Below are 20722 nucleotides of genomic sequence, written 5' to 3' on the forward strand. Positions count from 1 at the left end.
ACCACCTAATAGATATTTTGCCTCAAATCTCAACCACCTATAGGGTTCTTTCTATAATTTAAATTTTATCATGTTGCTACCCTATTTAAAATTTTATAAAGACTTCCAAATACTAACCAGGTAAAGTGCAAACTCCTTAATGGGACCTCTTATCTTTCTAATGTCAAACCACTATTCTCCAAATGCACACTAGGACAGTCATACTATATAACTCATCTCTCTTCATGTGGTAGCACTCACTCCTCCTTAGCTCACAAGGTTCCCTTTCACTACAGATGACTTCTAAACATTCTGCCAGATTTAGCTCAAGTATCACCTCCTCAAGGAAGCCTTACTTACCAGCTCCACCCTCACCCCAACAGATTAAACATTCCTTCCTCTGTACTCCCACAGCACCTTTTCCTTATTTCTAATCCAAACTCATCACAGGTTATTCTAACTATTGTTTTTCTGTCCCTTCCTTCTGTTCAGTTCTATGAAGACAGAGATTTTATATTAATCTCATTTCCCTCGCATAACCTCTGGAACATAGCAAGCATTCTATTGTATGTGTACCACCAAATGGCATCTTTTGAAAAGCACAAGGGTTGATATCAGGCTTACAAATTACATCATAGAATATCTGAGAATATTAGCTATCAGTCTTCCATATTTGCTGAGAGGGAAATCAAACACTCCTGAAAGAGTGCTGATGACCAGGAAAGTCAGGTAACAACAATAGTGTACCTAAAAAATAAGCAGAGATCAGAGAACTCAGACTTTAGGGAAAACACCATGAAATAATTTATTTAAAGAATATAATAAATCTAACCCAACTGTTTCATAGAGCCAACAGAAATGCAAGATATATGTAATCAACATTCTCTTACACCAGTTTTGAAATGTTGAAAGTCATTTGGGCAATACAAATCACAAACATTGTGTACCGTCAAGTAATAATTCGATTTGAAATACTGTGTTTCCCCGAAAATAAGACCTAGCCGGACAATCAGCTCCAAAGCGTCTTTTGGAGCAAAAAAGTAAGACCCGGTCTTATATTAATTTTTGCTCCAAAAGACGCATTGGAGCTGATTGTCCGGCTAGGTCTTATTTTCGGGGAAATACGGTATGACTCCAACTAATCTTTTTCCTCTCGGTTCTCAAATAAGATAAATTTGTGGTATTCGTATTTCCTCCACATATAATACAGGTGCCTGACTTCAGCGTGTGAATGAACCCAGAAAGACACCAGTAAAAATCACTGTTAACTGAGAAGAGTTTGCTTGCACGGCCTGTATGATGCCACAACATACAATATTATAAACCACCACACTCATTCACCACACTGAGTTATGGCTGTCGGGGGCTGGAGTTTATCCCGGCAAACAACTTTAAGGCTTTCACCTAGAAGAGTCTGGGAAATTGGCTGCAACAAAGGCCTAAATACGTTTTAGTCAGGAATGGCCAAACCAGACGCTTAACGAGCTCAGACCAGCTCGGAGACCGCTCTCCACGTGCTCGCCCGCGGCCCGGCGTGGTCGGCTTCCCGCCGGGTGATGAAGGTGGAGGTTGGGGGGAGGGGCGCCCATGGAGGCCAGCGGCGCTCTCGTATCTACCAGGACGAGTTGAAGGGAGGGGGTCCCGAGCCTACGAGAATATAAGAATGAATGCCCGTTAGCCACACGACACTACCTTCCAATTCGCGCGATTACCATCCACTAGCCGACAAGCCAGGGTCCCGCCCGCAGCCCAGGACTGGCCTTTCGGTAGCCCGATTTGCTCTCAGGGCGCACGCGCGCGCGGCGGGGCGGGAAGGAGGCTTGCGGCGCTTAGTCCCGCCCCGCCTGGGAAACGTGGGATTGGCGTTGCACGCAGCCAATCCGCTGGCAGCGTGTTCGACTCTGAAAGCTTCCGCAAGCTGCGCGGCGCTGAGCTGGGGCTGATCACGGGCATTTGGCCTTGAGGAGACGCAGTCGCTGCGGAGTGGGTCCTCCTCTGAGCCGGCCGCCGGGAGTGTGGCGGCGGGTGAGTGGGCACGGATGGTCCCAGGGGTTGTGCCCCTGCCTGCAGCAGTAGGAAGCTGCTGGCTGGCTTGGGTCGGCCAAAGTAGGAAAAGTGGGCTCTGGTTGCGTCCGCGGCGCCCTGTCCGGTGGTGCCAGCCAAGTGGCCCCCGAGACTTGCGCCCCAAATGTTTGTCGTGCCCCGATAGGATGTGTAGCTCCGAGAAGGAAGGGAAAGGTGGGGGAGGCGCTGCGGCTGTAGAGGCAGCGGCTTGTGCTGAGCTTCTACTGTCCGGGAGCTCCGGCTATCTGGTGGGTCGCTGCGAATCGCCACCCTCGAGTCTCCCGCGGGGTCATAGGCGAGAGGCTCTTCTCTGCCTGAAGTCGTTGTTTGCCAGTGTCTCCGGAGATTCTCTGGAAAGGTTTTCCGAACAGCGGGAGGGTCAGTAGCATACCAGCTTTGCCTTCCGGCTCAGATGTAAATTTTAAGCCTCTTTCGAGCATATTTTTCCCATCTTATGGAAAGTGGGAAATGTCTTGAGTGGTGGTATGTTCTGATTGTAACTTAGCATATAAAAATGTATGATACACATCATATGCTAAAAATAATATGTGGGTGTTCAGATTAGAAAAAAATATTCACACATGTAAATTTGAGAATTTTGCTTCGTTTTGGTGTAACCAGCTTTCGTCACCATAAGCCTTGGTCAAGCCTTGATGTGTTCCATAGATTTTTGGACGGAGAAGGGGAGTACTACGGAAACACTTGATGAATGGGCTTATGAGAAATTCCTTTCTCAGTCCCAACTCTGTAATAGTTTATATATTTTTTTAAATGAGAGCTGTTCCAAATATAATCTGACCCTCTTTCCTCTCTCCAATCTCACTTTTTGGTTTTTACCGAGATGATAGGTATTATTCAAGACAGTTTTATTTTGTTTAAGGGATAATTATACCCAAGCAAACATCATCATTAAAACAACTGGGAACTGTTATCGTTTCTTCCTTTGGTGTTCATCTTGAATACAAAAGGGAAAGGGAACAACTTTTAACAGAAATAAAGGAAAAAAACTAAAGTTTTAGGGGAATTGACTAGAGTGAAAATATGCAGAAGACTCATTGTTTTAACCTAATTACATCACGAGACTGAGAAACAAACCTTATCCCTTGACCATGTAAAATTTTCCACCACCTCTGTTCCTCCCAGGTTTTCAATATTCAAAAAGGAATGATTTGAACTGTGACCACTCTTTATGGATACAACATTGCATTAGATATTAGGCATGAGTCGAAATACAACAGATTGGCTGGGTCAGCTTTGCTTTCTTTATATTTATTTTGTTGGCGAATTTAGCCTGAGTTTTCACTTTGCTCTTATAAGAAAATGTAGGATTTTTTTCTTTGAGTTTTCCTGTCCATTACTTCACTGAGTAAAACCAACGTGCTGGAAGACAAGCTTTAAGAAAGGGTTTTTAACTGTATATTTTGTAACCCAAAACCTTACAAATAAGTCTTGTTTGTCTTACCATAAACTCAGATGTCAAGAATTCTGTACTGCCTTTGTCAGCACCTGCAAATAGCAAATTGTGTGGGGGGGTGGGGGGAAAAGGAGGGGTATTTGTTAGTTAACACACTTATTTTGTCATGTCAGAATTAGGAGTATTTAGGTTTCCAGTTATGTCAGTGTTGATTCATTTCATTGCTTTCCTACAGAGCAAACATGAATGTTGGCGTTGCCCACAGTGAGGTGAATCCAAATACTCGTGTAATGAACAGCCGGGGTATGTGGCTGACATATGCATTGGGAGTTGGCTTACTTCATATTGTCTTACTCAGTATTCCCTTCTTCAGTGTTCCTGTTGCTTGGACCTTAACAAATGTTATACATAATCTGGTAAGAATTTCACCTTATACTAAACATTTGAAAGCTTAAGTTTCAATGATCATTAGGGACTGGGGGAAGAAAGAACCGGGGAGTTATTGTTTAATGGGTACAGTTTCGATTTTGCAAGATACAAAGAGTTCTGGAGATGGATGGTGGTGATGGTTGCATAACAGTGTGAATGTACTTTATATCACTCAACTGTACACTTAAAAATGGTTAATATGGTACATTTTATGTTAAGTATATTTAAACACTTTTTTAAAGTTTAAAGTTTTCATAAAGAAGAAAAACACGACTTAGCTTTTTGTTTTATGAGCTATAATTCACATACAAAATTCACCCATTTACACTTTAAACTTACATAATTTCACTAAACAATGTCACCCTAATAAATTTAATAAAAATGTAAAACTACATAAGGTGTACAGCTCATTGATCTTTAGTATATATGACAATTTTGAAGAATTTTAATCTGGAATAGGATTATATTTTTCTATCACTTTATATTTAAACATTGGGCCATTTTTCTAAGACTTTTTTTTCTTTTATTGGTTTTATAGAATCTAAAAAATAGTAGGCCATTTTACCTATTTGCAAAAATTACAAGTCACTATAATTTAGGCTACTATAATATATTAACCAGAATGCTTCAGAAGAAGAATTATGTTTTTTTGGTTAACTGGAATCTAATGAACATCTTTGGTTTCAATCCTTGTTAAGTCTTTCTAAATTGTATAAGTATACTTTCCTACTTCACTATAGAAATTTTGAGCTTAATCATATCTTATATGATTCTTATGGTGCCTTAGCTTCTTCATGTTGACTATCACTCTTCTGTATTGTATGGTAGCTCTACAAAGCATCAGAGGTTCGACTACCTCTACTAACCATATCAGGTAACTTCAGAAATTGCCTGTTTTAAAAAAAAATCTAATAGTGATTTTTCTTTAAGAGCTTATTAAAGTAGAATGGGGAGAAATCCAGTTAATTGACTTTCAGTTGAATCCAAATTAACTATATATTTGTTTAGAGATATCCAAAAAATTAAGAACTTAGAATTAAGACAGAAAAATGTAGGAAAGTAGATTTTTTAAATTAATATTATTTGTTCTGGAGAGTATTTGAAGTTGACTGGAGGACGACAAGGATGATGGTGGTGGTAGAAATAAGAGAATGTGCATTTCGTCCATTTTCAGTGATAGACTTTGGTAGGGCAAACACTTTTTAAACAGTGACCTCTCTGAAATATTTTACATGAATCATATCTCTTTTACTGGAATTCTTTTCCTTTGGTTTTCATGGGCTTGCTTTTTCCTAGACATATTTCTTATCTTTCCTTTTCTATTTCCTCTTGCACTGTCTTCCTTCTCTTTTCCTGAGGTTCTTTTCTTCACGTTTTTTTATGCTATATATTCTAAGTTACTTTATCTTTCCATATTTCCAGTTTCTACCTGTAAAATGATGATGCCCATATTAATATTGCCAGATCACCTGGCACCTTAAACCAAACAGGTATAAATTGAACTCATTCCTGATCTATTATACCTACAATCTATTCCTCTTTGTTCCTAATCCAATCTAAAGGCACAACTGTCTGTTCTGTAAGCCAGGCCAGGTAGCTGAATGTCAAAGGAAAAGTGATTAATATAATGAATCATCCAAACAGAGACTGTGTTGAGAGTAAAGGGGAGCTCTAGTAATAACTACTTCAAGAGGATAGGTGCAAATCAGAACCATCCATGCAAACTAGCATATATGGTCACCCTAGTCTTAGGTAACTCCTTTTCCTTTATATTCTATATCCACTTAGTTAAAGCCCTGCTTGTTCTATTGCTTTACTGTCTCTCAACTTGATCTCCACTGTTATTGCTGTAATTCATACACTTATTTTTCTCAGGTGGATTACAATAGATAAAAAATGGTGTCCTTGATGTTCTTCTACTCTACTCTCCTCCATCCCATGTTGGTAGAGTGATAGTTTTAAAATGCATGTCTGCTGAAGACACACTCCTTAAGTTCAATGATTCCCTGTTACATTCATAGTAAAATGCCAAGTTCCTTGTGTGGGATGCAAGACCAGTTGATAACTGTGCAGAGGCAAGAAAAGGACTCAACCTTATCTCAGCCCATCTCCAAACACGAGTTATGCTCTAACAATAATGAAAATCACCTTGCTCTCACCTTTTTTGCTTTAGCCTAGGCTCTTCTTCCACTATTTTAATATCCCTCTCTTCTTCCTGCTCTGCCTGACTGATTCCAACTTGTCCGAGAAAATTGTACTCAAATATTAACATGCTGCATTCTTCTATCATGTATTTATGATAGTTTTATAATTAGTAGTTTATCTCTGTATTTTTAATTTCTGTATCTCCAAAGACCAATTTAAATGTTTTCTGAATAAATTAGTCTGTATTGTCATGTAATTTTTCCTTCTCCAGTGGCACATGTAGTAAATATATTTCAGAAGCTATCTCCGCCCCTCATGTTTTCAATTTGATTGACTGAGATTGAGGCACCGTATAGGACAACGGACAAAGGATAGGTAATTGACAGCATGTAGGGAAGCAAACTTCTGACTTACTAATTCACCACACTATAAACCTAACCAACCAGCTGTAGCTGTAGAAAAAAATTACAAGGCAACTATAATATAATTCTGGCAACTATAATATATTAACCAGAATGCTTCAAAAGAAGTAATTATATGACTCCAAATTTAAGTTTGTTTTGAAGATAGCCTACATTAAGCCAATTAAAAATGTGAGATACATGCTGAATGCTCTTAAATATGGGAAAATAGATATAATTGTTATCCCTAGTTAGACAAAATGCTGTCTTTGCCTTTCTGAACCATATATAGAAACCTACTGATGGTTTTTATTCAGTACTGCAGTTTACTCAGAGGTATTTATACTTTGCCAAGTTTTTGCCTAGCTTTTTAAATGACTGAGAAGTCTCTTCATATTGAGTTAATAAACATTTGTTAAGGAGTAACCATGAGCTTCATACTTTTTGCCTAATTCTTTTGATGTGGGTATAAATCACCTCTCACTAAAATTTTACAGAAAACTATTAAAAATAAAAAATAATGGAGTAGAAGATATGGTCAGATGAAATTTTATTCTTTTTCATTGGAAAGGATATATAAAATAAATATTCAAATACTGGTGAATTTATGTGGTTTGAAGCAAATAACGATAGGATTATTCTTGTCTTTGATAATTCTAACACATATGTGGTCTAGAGTACAGATTCTTAATTTTTTTGAGTCACGTACTCCTGAGACTTGGAAAGCATACAATTTCTATTTATTGGTGTGCTTTAAAGCCCATGTGAAAATGGTTTCCTGGTGCTTACAGGATAGACATTTCTCAGCTAAATGTCATCTTGGCTTAGTATCTAATACTTATTGTATACCAGCCCTTGTTCCTGAGGTATTCAGGCTAATGGGAAAACAAACATGTAAACAACTCCAACACAATATATTGTGCTATAATAAAAGTATTTTCAATAAAATTCTATACAACCATATAGGAAGGACGTTATTACTAATAAGAAAGGCTTCATTAAGGAGTTGTCATTTGAGCTGAACCTTCAAGAATGATATAATTGACAAGGTATTATCAAGGTTTTTGCCTCAGCAACAAGGAACCTTTTTCTAAGTACACTGTACTTTTGATGGCAAATTCTACCCTACATTCTAGTTGTTTATACATCTTTTTTCCTCCTTATCACCTCTTAGAAGATTGAACTTTTTAAAGGCTGTGTATCATGTTTAGTTTCGTATATGCATACATGCCCTGTGTCCTATACCTTTGAACCACTTATTAAATGTTTGTTGAGTTAAAATCCAATTGAACATGAGCCCATTCCTCTACAGCATAGGTGTTATTGCAAAGAAACATCTTTTGAAATTTCATATCACTAATTTTTCTATTTTTTTCTATATATTTATTGAAAGAAAAAGAAATGATACGGCATCATGACTTCTATTTCATGATAATATTTAAGCTTTATTTTGTTACTATTTCCTCAGACAGTGATCTTGCAATGAAGCACTACCTACCATGTTTCCCCAAAAATAAGCAGAGTCTTATATTAAGTTTTGCTCCAAAAGACACATTAGGGCTTATGTTCAGGTGATATCATCCTGAAAAATCATGCCAGTTAGGTCTTATTTTCGGGGAAACACGGTATCAATTTAAATGGGCATCATAATCTCAAGGAAACCAAATCTAGTATACATTGCTTTTTTCCTAATTAACCACAAAATGAGATGTTTAGACATATCACTGGACAGATTAGCTTTCAGTGATATTTCTTTGATTTTTAAAAACTAAGTTCAAAAGAAACACTATTGCAGCACTTTTGTGAATTTAAAAGCAAATTGAGTTGAATGTTATACCTATTACATCAAACCATCTTTGTTGCTTTGGAAGAGAACTCTTGGAACAAAGCCAATCTTAATATTAAATATTTTCAAAATCGTTTCCCCGATACAGAGATTTTGTTTATCATTTACCAATTCATATGTTTTTATCATTTTTAGGTATCATCAGATTTACTAATATGACACTCTAAAATTTCCTACACATTGGGGAAAAGGTAACCCTATTTCCTAATTGGAAAGTTGTTAGAAAGTCTAAATGTAATGATGTAAAGCTACCCTGATGATACTTTTTATTTATTTTCAGTGTAATAAGAGATGAACGCAGGTTACTTTTGGTTGACCTTTTACTGATTTTCACCAAATAATATTTATATGTCCCTGGAAGTTTTATTTTACTATGAAGAAACTGGCCACAGCCTTTCACAATGAAAGCTTTGAAAGCAATGAATGCTTTTCTGCATGAAAGCTTAAAACTTGAGCTGTTAAGTTAAATCATACTCTGTCACGAAGAATCTGGAACTATCTTTTGCTTACTGACAAATACCAATTTTGTATTTGATATTGATTATATACCTTCTTGCTTGTTTTCCAGGGGATGTATGTATTTTTACATGCAGTAAAAGGAACACCTTTTGAAACTCCTGACCAGGGTAGAGCAAGGCTCCTAACTCATTGGGAACAGCTGGACTATGGAGTACAGTTTACATCTTCACGGAAGTTTTTCACAATTTCTCCAATAATTCTGTAAGTGGTGGAAATTTTTAGGTATGAGGAGGATTGGATTAGAGGAAGCTATCCTTTTATTAGGTTGAATTTGAATTAGAAACAGAATATTTTGTTGAAAGCCTCTATCAGTAAATACCTACCTCAGAGTATAAAATGCAGGTAAAATCTTTAATAAGTTGGTAATAAACTAGTTTTCACTTCAGTCAATAACGTATGAAAACAACATTACATGCTCATCAGTATGCCTAGACATTCCAGGGTATACAGGTCAAATATATTTTAGTTCATGTCTAACTTGCTTACAAGAAAAATAAACACATAATCTTATTTATATTCCACTATCAGATTAATCTCCCTAAAGAAGTATTTGGAGGGTATCAGACAAATTTCATTGACCACTTGCCCCATTTGGATATTCAAACTCTGGGAGATAGTATGGTTTAGAGAAAACAGAGGTTAGGCTTTCATTATAGGACAGACCTGGGTTGAATCCTCTATCACTCAGCCAGCTTGATTTGCTCATAAATGAAATTTTGGCCAGTGGCACCTAACTCAGTCTGATGCTATAAGAAATAAATTAGATAACATCTATCTGTAAATCTGTAAAGCGTTTAACCTTGTATCTGGTATCTAATTTCTTCCTATTACCTGATTTTCAGGGCTCTGCACAAAATGGTTCCTACCTCCATTTTTCTTGATGTTCATATTTTACTCCTACCCAACTCCTACCTTGTCAAGCTCTCCTAAGCAGCATTTCTTGAATACTTCAGGTGTAGTCCTATTCTTATACCTTTGTTCAAATCACTTATCCCCACCTGAAATGCCTTCTCCTTTCTTAATTTATGTCTGACTCTTCTTTCAATATTTAAATTGTACTTCCTCAATGAGGTCTTTTCCTGAGCACCCAACCTTTAATGATAATGCTCTGCTTTGAACTCCCATAGTAGTTATTATATATCCCTTATTTATGCCACTTTGTATTGTTTCTGTTATTGTGTTTTATTTCTGCAAAAAATTTGTAAGAGCTTTGAATTCTGCACTCAGTACAGTTGCTAACAGGTAATAGATGTTTCACATATATCTTAATCAAACACTCTCTATTATGTATAGCTTATGCATAATATATCCACAGTAGAATCAGTGCAGTCTGGAGTAGCTGGAAAGACTTCTTGGAGGCGTTAGAATTCCTTAAACTGGGACTTAAAGAAGGGTAGGTTTTGGATAGATGTTCAAGTAAGGGAAGGCATTTTCAAATGAAAAGAATATACTGATCATAAAGTGGTAGGTTATTTTTTTCTGTATATTTATAAAACTTTGAGGAAATTTTAAAATTTTTTTATTGTTTTAGCTCCATAAAGGATTGATGTCAGAAGAAAAATGATTTATGTGGTCTAACAATGATAAATAACAAGAATAATGGTTATTCAAACAGCCCTAAATTTGGATTTCAACTGTACTGCTTTCTAGTTTTGTGGCTTTTGGTCATTTTCTTGAAAGCCTAAGTTTCCTTATCTACAAAATGTTGAGGACTGCATTATAATACAGACCCTGACATATACTGAATTTTCATTAAGAGCTATCACAAAAAAGGTCAATTGAGATGTACCTGTGTACAATATCCATATTTCTTAAAACATAGTTGACTTAGATATGATTTTAAATGTTCTGTGATTATATTTCTTATTTAACTGAAGAAACAGCGTTAAAGTCATGTATAAAGCATTGATACTTTTCAGAGTGCTTTCACATTTTATTTGATCATCATTTGTCAGATAGGTGACGTGCAGTTATCCCAGATTTTCAGGTAAACAAAGTCTCAAATGTACTACCTTGCTCCACATCTTGCAGCTAGTTGGAGTCTAAAGCCCAGATTAAACCCTAAATTTCTAGCTTCTAATACAGGTCTCTTTCCAGTATATCCTTTGGCAAACAAAACACTACCACACTGATTCCCACGTGGTTTTGCATTTCCTTGTAGAGTTATCTAGATTTTCTTAAGAGTCAAGTAATTTTCATATAATCTACACTTACAATTAGTTTTCATTAAAAAACATAAAGGGGACATATGCTACAGTATGATAAGGAGAAGCCATTCCAAGATGATTTATTATTTCCAACACACCAGATTGTAGATTAAACCCATAACGATGATGGGAAATCAAATGAGCTTAGTAAATAGTATAAAAAGTCTTCAAGTATATGAAAGCAGGAAGAAAAGGTTTAAAGTAAAGATTGAGGAATATGGATCATTCTCAATAGAGAATTTTCTGACTAGATTGTGAAGGTGAAAGATAGAATTTTTCAATTTAGATGGTTCCGAAAATGATGTATACAGCTCTCAGTGATGTTTTTAGTCGTACTTGAAAACAGCTTTTCTTTTCTAACCATATCTAACCACTTATCTTCCCTTATGAGAAACTAATGACAGTATTTAGCAGAATAGCTGTAAGAATACTTTCCTGTGTACTCAAAGTACAAGTAGACAAACACCATATGCAAACTGACTTCTAAGTTATGATAAAGTAAGGTATGGTGTTTTATTCTTTACATCTTATCTATACTAGGGTATTCTATTAGGGACCAGGTGATGTGTCTACACTCTGATGTACCCTTGAATAAAAGGAGACATTATGACTCGATGATTAATGGTCTTACAGGTGGCTTAGTCTTGTTAAAACAAATTCTCAGACGTTGGGTATCTTTGAATATGTATGTACACTCAGTTATAGCAAAACAGCTGGAGTTTTACAACAGTGTCTTTCATGTTTCCAGTTAAACTGGTTATAGACTTGTTCACCTACAGTATGGAAATGAAACCATCAAAAGGGCAATCAAATATTTGTTTTCTTTCAAAGATACTAACTGTATTAATGCACTAACACCCCATGTTCCAGAACTTTACAGCAGTGGTTCTTAACCTTTTGGTGGATTACAAAACCCTTTGAGAATATGATGGATCTTTTGGATCTGGATCTTCTCTTCAGAAACAGACACATAAATACAAAACTTCACTTGAAATTTCAGGGAGCGTATGAACCCTAGTTTGGAAGCCTGCTTTAAAGGATGCTAAGTAGCAAATGTATTCTATTAAATGCATTTAATATAGTTACAGAAATCCAAAATGTGCATATATTTCTCCATTATACAAATATTTAAATCCCAAATATAATTAACTTAGGTATACAAACTAAAATGTTTCCTCTGGTTTTTGTGCTCAAAAATGATTCTTCTTTTAGGTATTTATGTTTCAGTGGCCTTTTTCTACTTCTAAATTTTTTTAAAATTCTACATAATTTTATTTTTAGATGTTATATATATTCTTAACTTTTATTTCTACAGATATTTTCTGGCAAGTTTCTATACGAAGTATGATCCGACTCACTTCATCTTAAACACAGCTTCTCTCCTGAGTGTGCTAATTCCCAAAATGCCACAGCTACATGGTGTTCGGATCTTTGGAATTAATAAGTATTGAAAATTTTTGAAACTGAAGAAAAATGTTTACAACTACTGAGTTGCCTATAAGAAAGATGTGGTTAGTAAACTGCACTGCTTCTATGATAGTGTGAAATGAGGGGTATTTACATTGGAGAGCCAATTGCTGGTTCTTCATATGCTGTTTTGAAGTGCAGATTTTTACTAGATGATGCCTCTGTTTAATGCATCTGGTATGTTTCTGAACAGAGGCTTAATAGGCAGGCTGGGCAGGCCCAGCTTATAAGTTAAATGGCTATAAAGTGAGGGTGTACTAGATAAATCCAAGGAAATTAGAGATTTATAAGAAACTAAGACCAGCTTAGCTTATACTGAATGGGCATTATGATAGGAGAAAAAAACTTCCAATCATTCAGTCATGGTCAGTTCAAGCTGACTTACATGTAAGCCAGAATCATCTCTTTACAAGTTTATAGTAGACTGTTTTTAATGCCATGTATATTCCTCTCGTGTTATATAAGAGGATGTATATATACATACCCTCTTGTTTTATACAAGCCAATCCCTACCTTACGAGTGTACTTTTTTAGTTTTGCTAGCTCTGCATTGTGTGTTGATAGATGAAGTCATTAACTTACTGAGTTCGTGGAGGCCAACTTTTATGACTGATTGGTAACAGACGACAGCCAGGCATCTCACAAATAGGCTGAGTCAGCCTTCTAATTTTGGAACAAAGTGGGTTTTGCTGCTTTTGCAGACATAGGCCTGCTAAACCAGTTAAAATAATTTATTTTACACAGTTAAAGTATATGGTAATTTAAAAGTCTGCTTATTTGATTGAGCAATCTAATTGTTCAACACTGCCATTCTTTAGAAAAGGAGATACAAAATAGATAACTACATAGCCAACCTGTGGTCTGGCAGAAACTGCTTCTCTAGCAGTAGTACTAGAATAAATAATGGAGTCTTTTTTAGCATTTCTGGAGTAAAAGAGAACTTGGTCTTTTCTTAGTCCTCCTGCTCTTAATCCCCATATTTTGCCTTTTCATTACACGAGTATTAGTGTAGATAACCCAATATAATTATTGCCAAAGCAGCATCCATACTGAATTCTTGTGACTTAGAGAAGCTTCTTGTAGTTGCTAACGTTAATTACAAGAAATAGCTATATATTATTTTGAGAAGTATGTTCAAAAAACAAAAAGTTCTGATATGGGATAAAACTGAAAAACCTAGTAACATTTGTAAAGACAATTCAGTGAAAAGAGTTACAGACCAACTTAAAAATCAATTTGTTTCAATAAACTGACTTTTGGGGGTAATGATCATTGTTTTGTATTTCAAAAGTATCAACATTAGAAATGAGTTGTATGATAACGCCTTTGTATGTTTGTCTTTTCCCTTGTATTTTTAAATAACCAGTAATCTATACTTCAATAAAATTTTTTCTCTTTAGTTTAATATTATTGCAAGATCTCTCCAAATTCAGTCATCAACGTTATACTTTTATTTTTCAAGGGTTTTTTTAAGCAACTGAATTTGTAAAATGGAAGTAGTTAAAAATATTCCTTTGTTTTTCTTCATTTTAAAGTTTATCTCAAAAGGCTTACATTTTTTTGCAGACTTCAGAGACAGAAATCTAGCTCTAATTCAGGCCTTCTGCTATTTTCCCCACTCTGGCCCTTCAGTGTTTCAAAAATATTTATTCAATAGATTTTTGAGAGTCCACTTTTTGTAGGTATTGTTTTAGGTATTGTAGACAGTTTATAAAAAGATACACCAAGTCTGTTTCCTTATGCGCTTAATTCAAGTTGAAGAATGGATAATAAATGAGTAAATAAATACATAGTATTGATAAATGGAAGGAAAAAATTAAGCAGGTGAAAGGGAGGGGAGCCTGTCTTAGAAAGGACTTCCCTATAGATCTTAACTCAGGTGACATTACTGATGGACACAGCCCTTACTGATGTGAAGAAGTAAGCAGTACAAGGATCTGGAGAAAGAGGCCTCCCAGTATAGGTAATGACAAATATTAAGGCAGGAATTAGGGTGTTTGAGGACAAACAAGACAGCCACTGGGGCTAGAAAGGAGTAATAGGATGAGAACGGTAGCAAATGAGGCCAAAGAAGTAGTAGATAAGGGTCAGATCGTACAGGGTTTTAGAGACCAACATAATGAGCAAATTTTATACTAAGCTTGACAAAGCCATTGGAGAGTTTTACACAGATTAGAGGAGCTAATGTTTTTTTAAAGGTTAGGGCTAATGTTGAAAATAAACTGTAAGGGAATCAGAAGCAGGAAGAATAGTTGGGAAGCTACTGCAGACAAGAGGTAGCTCAGATTAGGGAAATAGCCAATGAAGTGGTGAGAAGTAGTAAGATGTGGGCTATATATACTTTGCAAGTACAGCTCTGAAGACATTGATGTACTGAACATGGGATGGGAGCAGGGAACTAAAATAACTCCTAATTTTTGGCCTTAATGCCTAGGTGAATGGTTGTATTAAATATGGAAGCTGTTCCCAATTTCACAAATTTGTAGTTTAATGTAAAAAAAGAACAAAACAGCTTTTTTAAAAAAAACAATATAATGACTATTATTTGGAACAAAATCAATTGTTACATTATAATTGCTCCTAATTTCAAGTCAGGAGATACAATGGCAATTTCTAAATAGGCCTGAGTTCAAAAATGCCATTCATTGGTGAATGCCATTCTTTCCTGCAGCAGTTATTACTGTGGCATTCCAATAGTGGCTTTCTGTTTCCCTCATTCGTTCTACATTTATTTATTGGAATTCTTCTGTAAGGAAGATTTTCCCTTCTCCATTTATTTATTCAGTCATTTATATTGTGGGCTCGTGGATATTTTATTCTTTGGTTTGTAATCCATTATCATTATTTGTAGCTCATCTTATTTTCCTGCCTTCGCCATGGGGAGCCAAAGTTCCCAATGGAACTTTCCACGGTGGCTCCTGTGTCCTTTTGACCTGACCATCTCTTTAAAAAAACAAACAAACATATTTTTTAGGTTTATGGCACTATTTATTGTCTATTAAATTATAAAAATCCTAAGGGACATAATAACAATCTCTCCTTAACTACTATCTGTGTGAATTAGCTTATAGAGCTGTATGATGCTAAGAGTTGGAAAAGACCTTACAGGCTATACTATTCAACCTCCTACTTTACCTTGAATTTTCATTAACCACTGTGCCTCCATTCAGTTCTGTGTTAGTGCTAAAGAAAGACGACTTAAAATGTACAAGGCTGCATTTTCGTAATGGAATTTATCACTTGTTTTACACTGAAACATAATCTAATCCTTAATCTATATAACTCAACTATTTTACTTTTAAACTGTTACCAACAGCACTGAATAAACATTACCAGAAACTTGACTTCACCATTTTCCGTATGATATGGTTTCAAATTTCTCCCACTATCCTGGTAGTTCTGCTCCAAGTTTATTATTATATAGCACTAGAGCTAATTACGAGAGGTGTTAAGATGTGATATCACTAAAACAGTACCACTTCCCTTGTTCTGAATACTCTTTGTTTAATGAAGCCTAATATCATTTTAGCTATTTTGAAAGTCTCATATCACTGATTCACTTTATGGTCACTAAAACCTCAAGTCTTCAACATACAGTGTTATTAAATGATGATTTTCCCTTCCTGTACTTACTTAATGGATTTATTAAACCAAAGTCTGAGATTTCTTATTTTTCCTATAGAACCTCATCTCGTTAGATTTTAGCCTATTGATTTATCTTGTCTAGCTCAAATTAAATCTTAATTGTCATGCAATATATTGTCTCCTATATTAATCTATGTCTCCAGTAAATAAGACCCCCAAAATACCATCATGCTAATCCTAAAGAAGACAAATGCAGCAACCCCGTATAGACCAATGCAACTTAATCTTTCTAACAGAACAGACATCCAACAGTAATTCCTAAAACAATTACATTGATATTATATGTTGTTGTGGGAAATGTAAACAGGTTCAATACTCTAAAAGGAAATTTGGAAGCATTTGGCAGGGAAGGAAGGTAGAATAGCAAAGAGAATAGCAAAGATAAACTTCATTTCGCTTGATGTCAAAAAGAAAAGTAGTGAGATGTCTCTGGTTTTTATTTTACTCTCTAATTTCGGTTCCAGTTAAAAATGATTCAGTTTGTTATATGGGGTTTAAAATTTTTTCATTTAGCTACACATGAATGCATGAAAATTACAAACATCAACTTTAGAATACTGTATTTGTTAATTATACAGCACATGGAATTCAACTGTATTTGGTGGATGTTTTATCTCAAAGTGGGTGTTGGGTTCACAGAAGTTATATTATTCTTAACACTTTCATAATTGAAATATTTCATAATTTAATAGTTTAGTAAAAATATATTTGAATTTTATGTTCAGCATAACTAATTTATTCCATTTCTTGATTCACTCAAGCCCTTAATAAATAATTAATGTTTGTGGAAGTGACTCAACCTGTAGCTCTAAAGTTTTATATAATTTTAAGATTAGTAGATAAGCCAAGTTTATTACAATGTCCTTTCACTCTAACTGTAATTATGTTGATAAAAAACACATTCTTAAATACAAGAACTATCATACAGAAACTACATTAGCACTGTAGAATGTGCTCTTTTAAAATATAAACTGAGGAATTTTATAGTATATAAATTTTCTGACTTTCTAATTATATAGTTAAATATTTATCGACAACATTTTTTTGAAAAACTTCCAGATTTTGCAAAAATTCTGTATTTATGTTGATCCATTTTATCAAGAAGATAAACATGCATTATTTTCATTTTATAATTTTTAAAATGGGAACAGAGAAGCCAGATGATTTATTGGCTATTGCCCAGGAAGATACCAGTATACTACCACATGAAAGTCTCATGCAGTGATCCTGCTTTGAAACATTTGGTCCTCTTATGAATTATCAAACCATATGCTTCTATCATGGCACTTAACAGGCATAGGAAGTATAAGAGAACAACAAAAAGACTCACCCTCTCCCTCCTATGCCAAAAACACACAGACCCCACACAATTGAAAAGTAAGATTATGTCAATTCCTCAGAAAATTAAACAATTACCATATGATCCAGCAATTCCACTTCTGGGTAAAAGAAGTGAAAGTAGGTACTTGAAAACGTATTTACACAACCCATGCTTTTAGCAGCATTACTCACAATAGGAGGTGGAAGCAACCCAAGTGTCCATTGAAGAATGAATGGATAAACAAAATGAGGTATGTACATATAATGGAATATTCAACTTTAAAAGGAAATTCTGACATGGTACAACATTGGATGAACCTTGATGTTAGTGCTAAGTGAAATAAGTCAGTCACAAAAAGACAAATATTGTATGAGCCCACTTACATGAGGAACCTAGAGTAGTTATAAAAACTGAAAGAATGGTGGTTGTCGGGCTGAGGAGAAGGGGAAATGGGGAATTACTATTTAATGGATACAGAATTTCAGTTAGGGAAGATGAAAAAGTTTTGAAGATGGATGGTAGTGATGGTTGCACAACAATACGAAGGTACTTAATGCCACTGAATTGTACACCTAAAAATGGTTAAATGGGAAATTTTGCTACATATATTTTACCACAATAAAAAAAATCATTTTAGGGTAAATTTGTAAAATAAGCATAATGGTTCAGCAAACTAAAAAGCAAAATATCTTTCAAAGATGAGACTGATTGACAGTATTAACATTAATGAAAGAATGTTTCACATCAAGAGAGATTTGTCAGCAAGGAAACAGGAGAAAGGCAAATGACTATTTTTAGCACAATCCAACTTAGGAAGAACTAAGAAGTATGTGACTCAGGTGGGAAGGGTGCATCAGTCTTGAAACATCAGCCATTTAAAGTCTCAAACTCATTTTTATTGCTTCCATTCCATATTTACCAATCTTCTGATTATAATTTGGATCGAGTTTTCACTGTAATTTAGTCAACACAGAGAAGGTGAGGACCAGCGAGCTCAACTATCTTAGCTCCTTCATCATTGCATTTCTCATTATGATTTTTACATAGCAGTTTATGAGCAAACTGAATGTATGACTAAGCACCCAGAGTCCAGTCACTTCCAAATCTGATAAATCAATTGCAAGCCTTGATAAGAATCAGATGTTGAAACCCAGCAATCACACTGAGGTCCTTGTAGGCTATGGATACATCTGCGGCCAGCTATACCACCTTCCCCAAGCTACTTCCCTCTCAATGTACACCTTCCATTCTACTGTATTGCAATGGACTGTTACTAGACGCGGCTCCTTGAAAATAGGGAATGGATCTTGTATCTTTAAAAACTAATAAAGTCCCTAGCACAAAGGGAAGAACCCAATAAAGACGTGATAAAATCTAATTTAGTAAGACATAATTAGGGAATGAGTATTATAAAGATTCTTCTATTTATAATTTTCCTCTAAAGCTTGCAAATGGAAAGTTAGACAATAGCAGAGATAAATTGAGCATATTTAGATTTAGTTGGAACTCAATTTAAGCTGAAGCTACAGTGGTTAGGCCATGTTTTGTTGAGAATGCCCATGAGTGGCACCTAAACCATGTGATATGATCTGATGAAAGCCCACACATACCTTTCTCCCAATAACTTCTCCTTCAGTACAATAAAGAACATAGAAGATGTATACCTTTACTTGCCAAATATGTGGGACTAGTATAAGTGCCATTCCATTCTACTCAATGCATTCAATCAAAGGAAAAGTAAAATTCCTCCCTAATGTGCTCCAGAGTTCTGCTTTCACATAATGCAGCATTCAGGCTCAACAACCAACAGCGCTTAGATGAGGAATCTACTACTGAGACTGGCACACACAACAGGAATAACTCGACAGCATTGAGATACACCTGCTGAACATAATTCAAATTGCAAGAAAACAATGCCAGATGTGTAAGGTTTTATGTTCCGGCTAGATTCCAGTACATAATAGAAAATAACCTCTGACCTATCATATCCAATCAGACAGGATGATTCATTTTTCTTAACTTTTAGGTCTTAATTTTCCTTTTTTCCTACTTTGGGTCAACAGTGCAGCCTAGGGAAAATATGAGTTATTTTATCTTCTGGCAGTTAAAACAGACACCAGAGCCAGATAGCCTGACTTCTAATCCTACCTCTACACTTACCAGCTGTGTGACTTGCAAGTCACCCAAACTCTATGGACCAGTTGCCTCATCAGTAAAACGAAGATAGTAACCTCATGGGATTGTTGGGAGGATTAAATAAATTAATCTGCAACAGTGCCTGATACATAGTTAAGTGCCACTTTACTGTTAATTATTACTATTGTCACACAAATGAAGTTTTTGAAAAACGTAAGTTCCACCTAAAATTTTTCCATAACATTGTTAATTATGAATTTACATATCTTTATCTACCAGTAGACTATAGCTGTGACTTGCCGACTAGGATATATTCATCTTTTATACCAAGAGCTTTACACTGTTCAAGGCACAAATATATGTGCCAGTTCTGTCCAACCTTGTATTTATAAGGTTCTTGCTTAGTTAAACCTTCAAGTTTGCAGGGAAACAGAAAGCTTCTTGGGATAAATCTATTCAAATAGTGGTAAGTTCACAAACCAATAAAAGAAAAAAAAAAGATTGAAGGAGGTGCAACAATATAAGGGCATACTATACTGAAGTTGCATTATACAGTAGTAGGCAAAGACCACATAATGTATTGTGAAAATGGGATAATTTTTAGGTAAGTGAATATTTAACAAGCTCCCCTTCCCCCCTTTATTTTTCTCACAAAAACGAACCAGCCCCACACCTTCAAGTGAAGAAGTGGGAGTAACGATTTAAAGTGTCCGACCGGAAACGCTTCAGTTCTCTCAGAACTCTGTACAAGTCCTTGCGGGCGTCCCTAGTTTCCACTTTTTCTGGTCACACCTTTAGATTTGGTGATAGTTACTCGAAAATGGAATGACGAATAGTCTACCCAATCCTTTTCTCACGGTGGCATCGGATTCCAGTCAAAGGCAAAATATTTTGTTTTCTCTTAATGTAGTTTTGTTCAGAACTGAATGTGTATCAGATAAGTCTGTGCTCGGCTTCCGCTAGACCAGTCACTAGCCCTGGGACCGTGTAGAGAAGGCTCATTTACTGCAGATCGGGGAGAAAACGCATGAGCACACGCACACAGGGACTCGTAAAGCTTATACTCACTCTCAAAAGTGAAGCCTTCTAGGGAAATGGCAGCTATCCCTGACGACGGATGCTGGCACCGTGTTGATGACATCACTTCCG

At 35.7% G+C, this 20722-nt stretch overlaps 2 protein-coding genes across 5 annotated transcripts in view; one reads left to right on the forward strand and one right to left on the reverse strand.

The window, feature by feature from the left end:
* PMS1 (PMS1 homolog 1, mismatch repair system component) overlaps positions 1-20687 on the reverse strand; it is an 86608-nt gene extending 65921 nt beyond the window's left edge. For 3 of the 4 annotated variants that reach the window (XM_033111583.1, XM_033111581.1, XM_033111584.1), the window contains exon 1: positions 1672-1783. The gene's annotated coding sequence lies outside the window, so the exon portion shown is untranslated. Of the gene's footprint in view, positions 1-1671; positions 1784-20641 lie in introns of those variants that run through there. The other variant, XM_033111582.1, reaches the window with a different exon arrangement.
* Positions 1866-12912, forward strand: ORMDL1 (ORMDL sphingolipid biosynthesis regulator 1). The gene is made up of 4 exons (XM_033111585.1): positions 1866-2004; positions 3693-3873; positions 8847-8998; positions 12320-12912. Exons 2-4 carry the CDS (start codon positions 3700-3702, stop codon positions 12453-12455), a joined length of 462 nt encoding a protein of 153 aa, XP_032967476.1. The 5' UTR covers positions 1866-2004; positions 3693-3699; the 3' UTR covers positions 12456-12912.
* Positions 20688-20722: the final 35 nt, after the last annotated feature.

This window comes from Rhinolophus ferrumequinum, chromosome 8, assembly GCF_004115265.2.
Source record: "Rhinolophus ferrumequinum isolate MPI-CBG mRhiFer1 chromosome 8, mRhiFer1_v1.p, whole genome shotgun sequence".
Classification (NCBI taxonomy): domain Eukaryota; kingdom Metazoa; phylum Chordata; class Mammalia; order Chiroptera; family Rhinolophidae; genus Rhinolophus; species Rhinolophus ferrumequinum.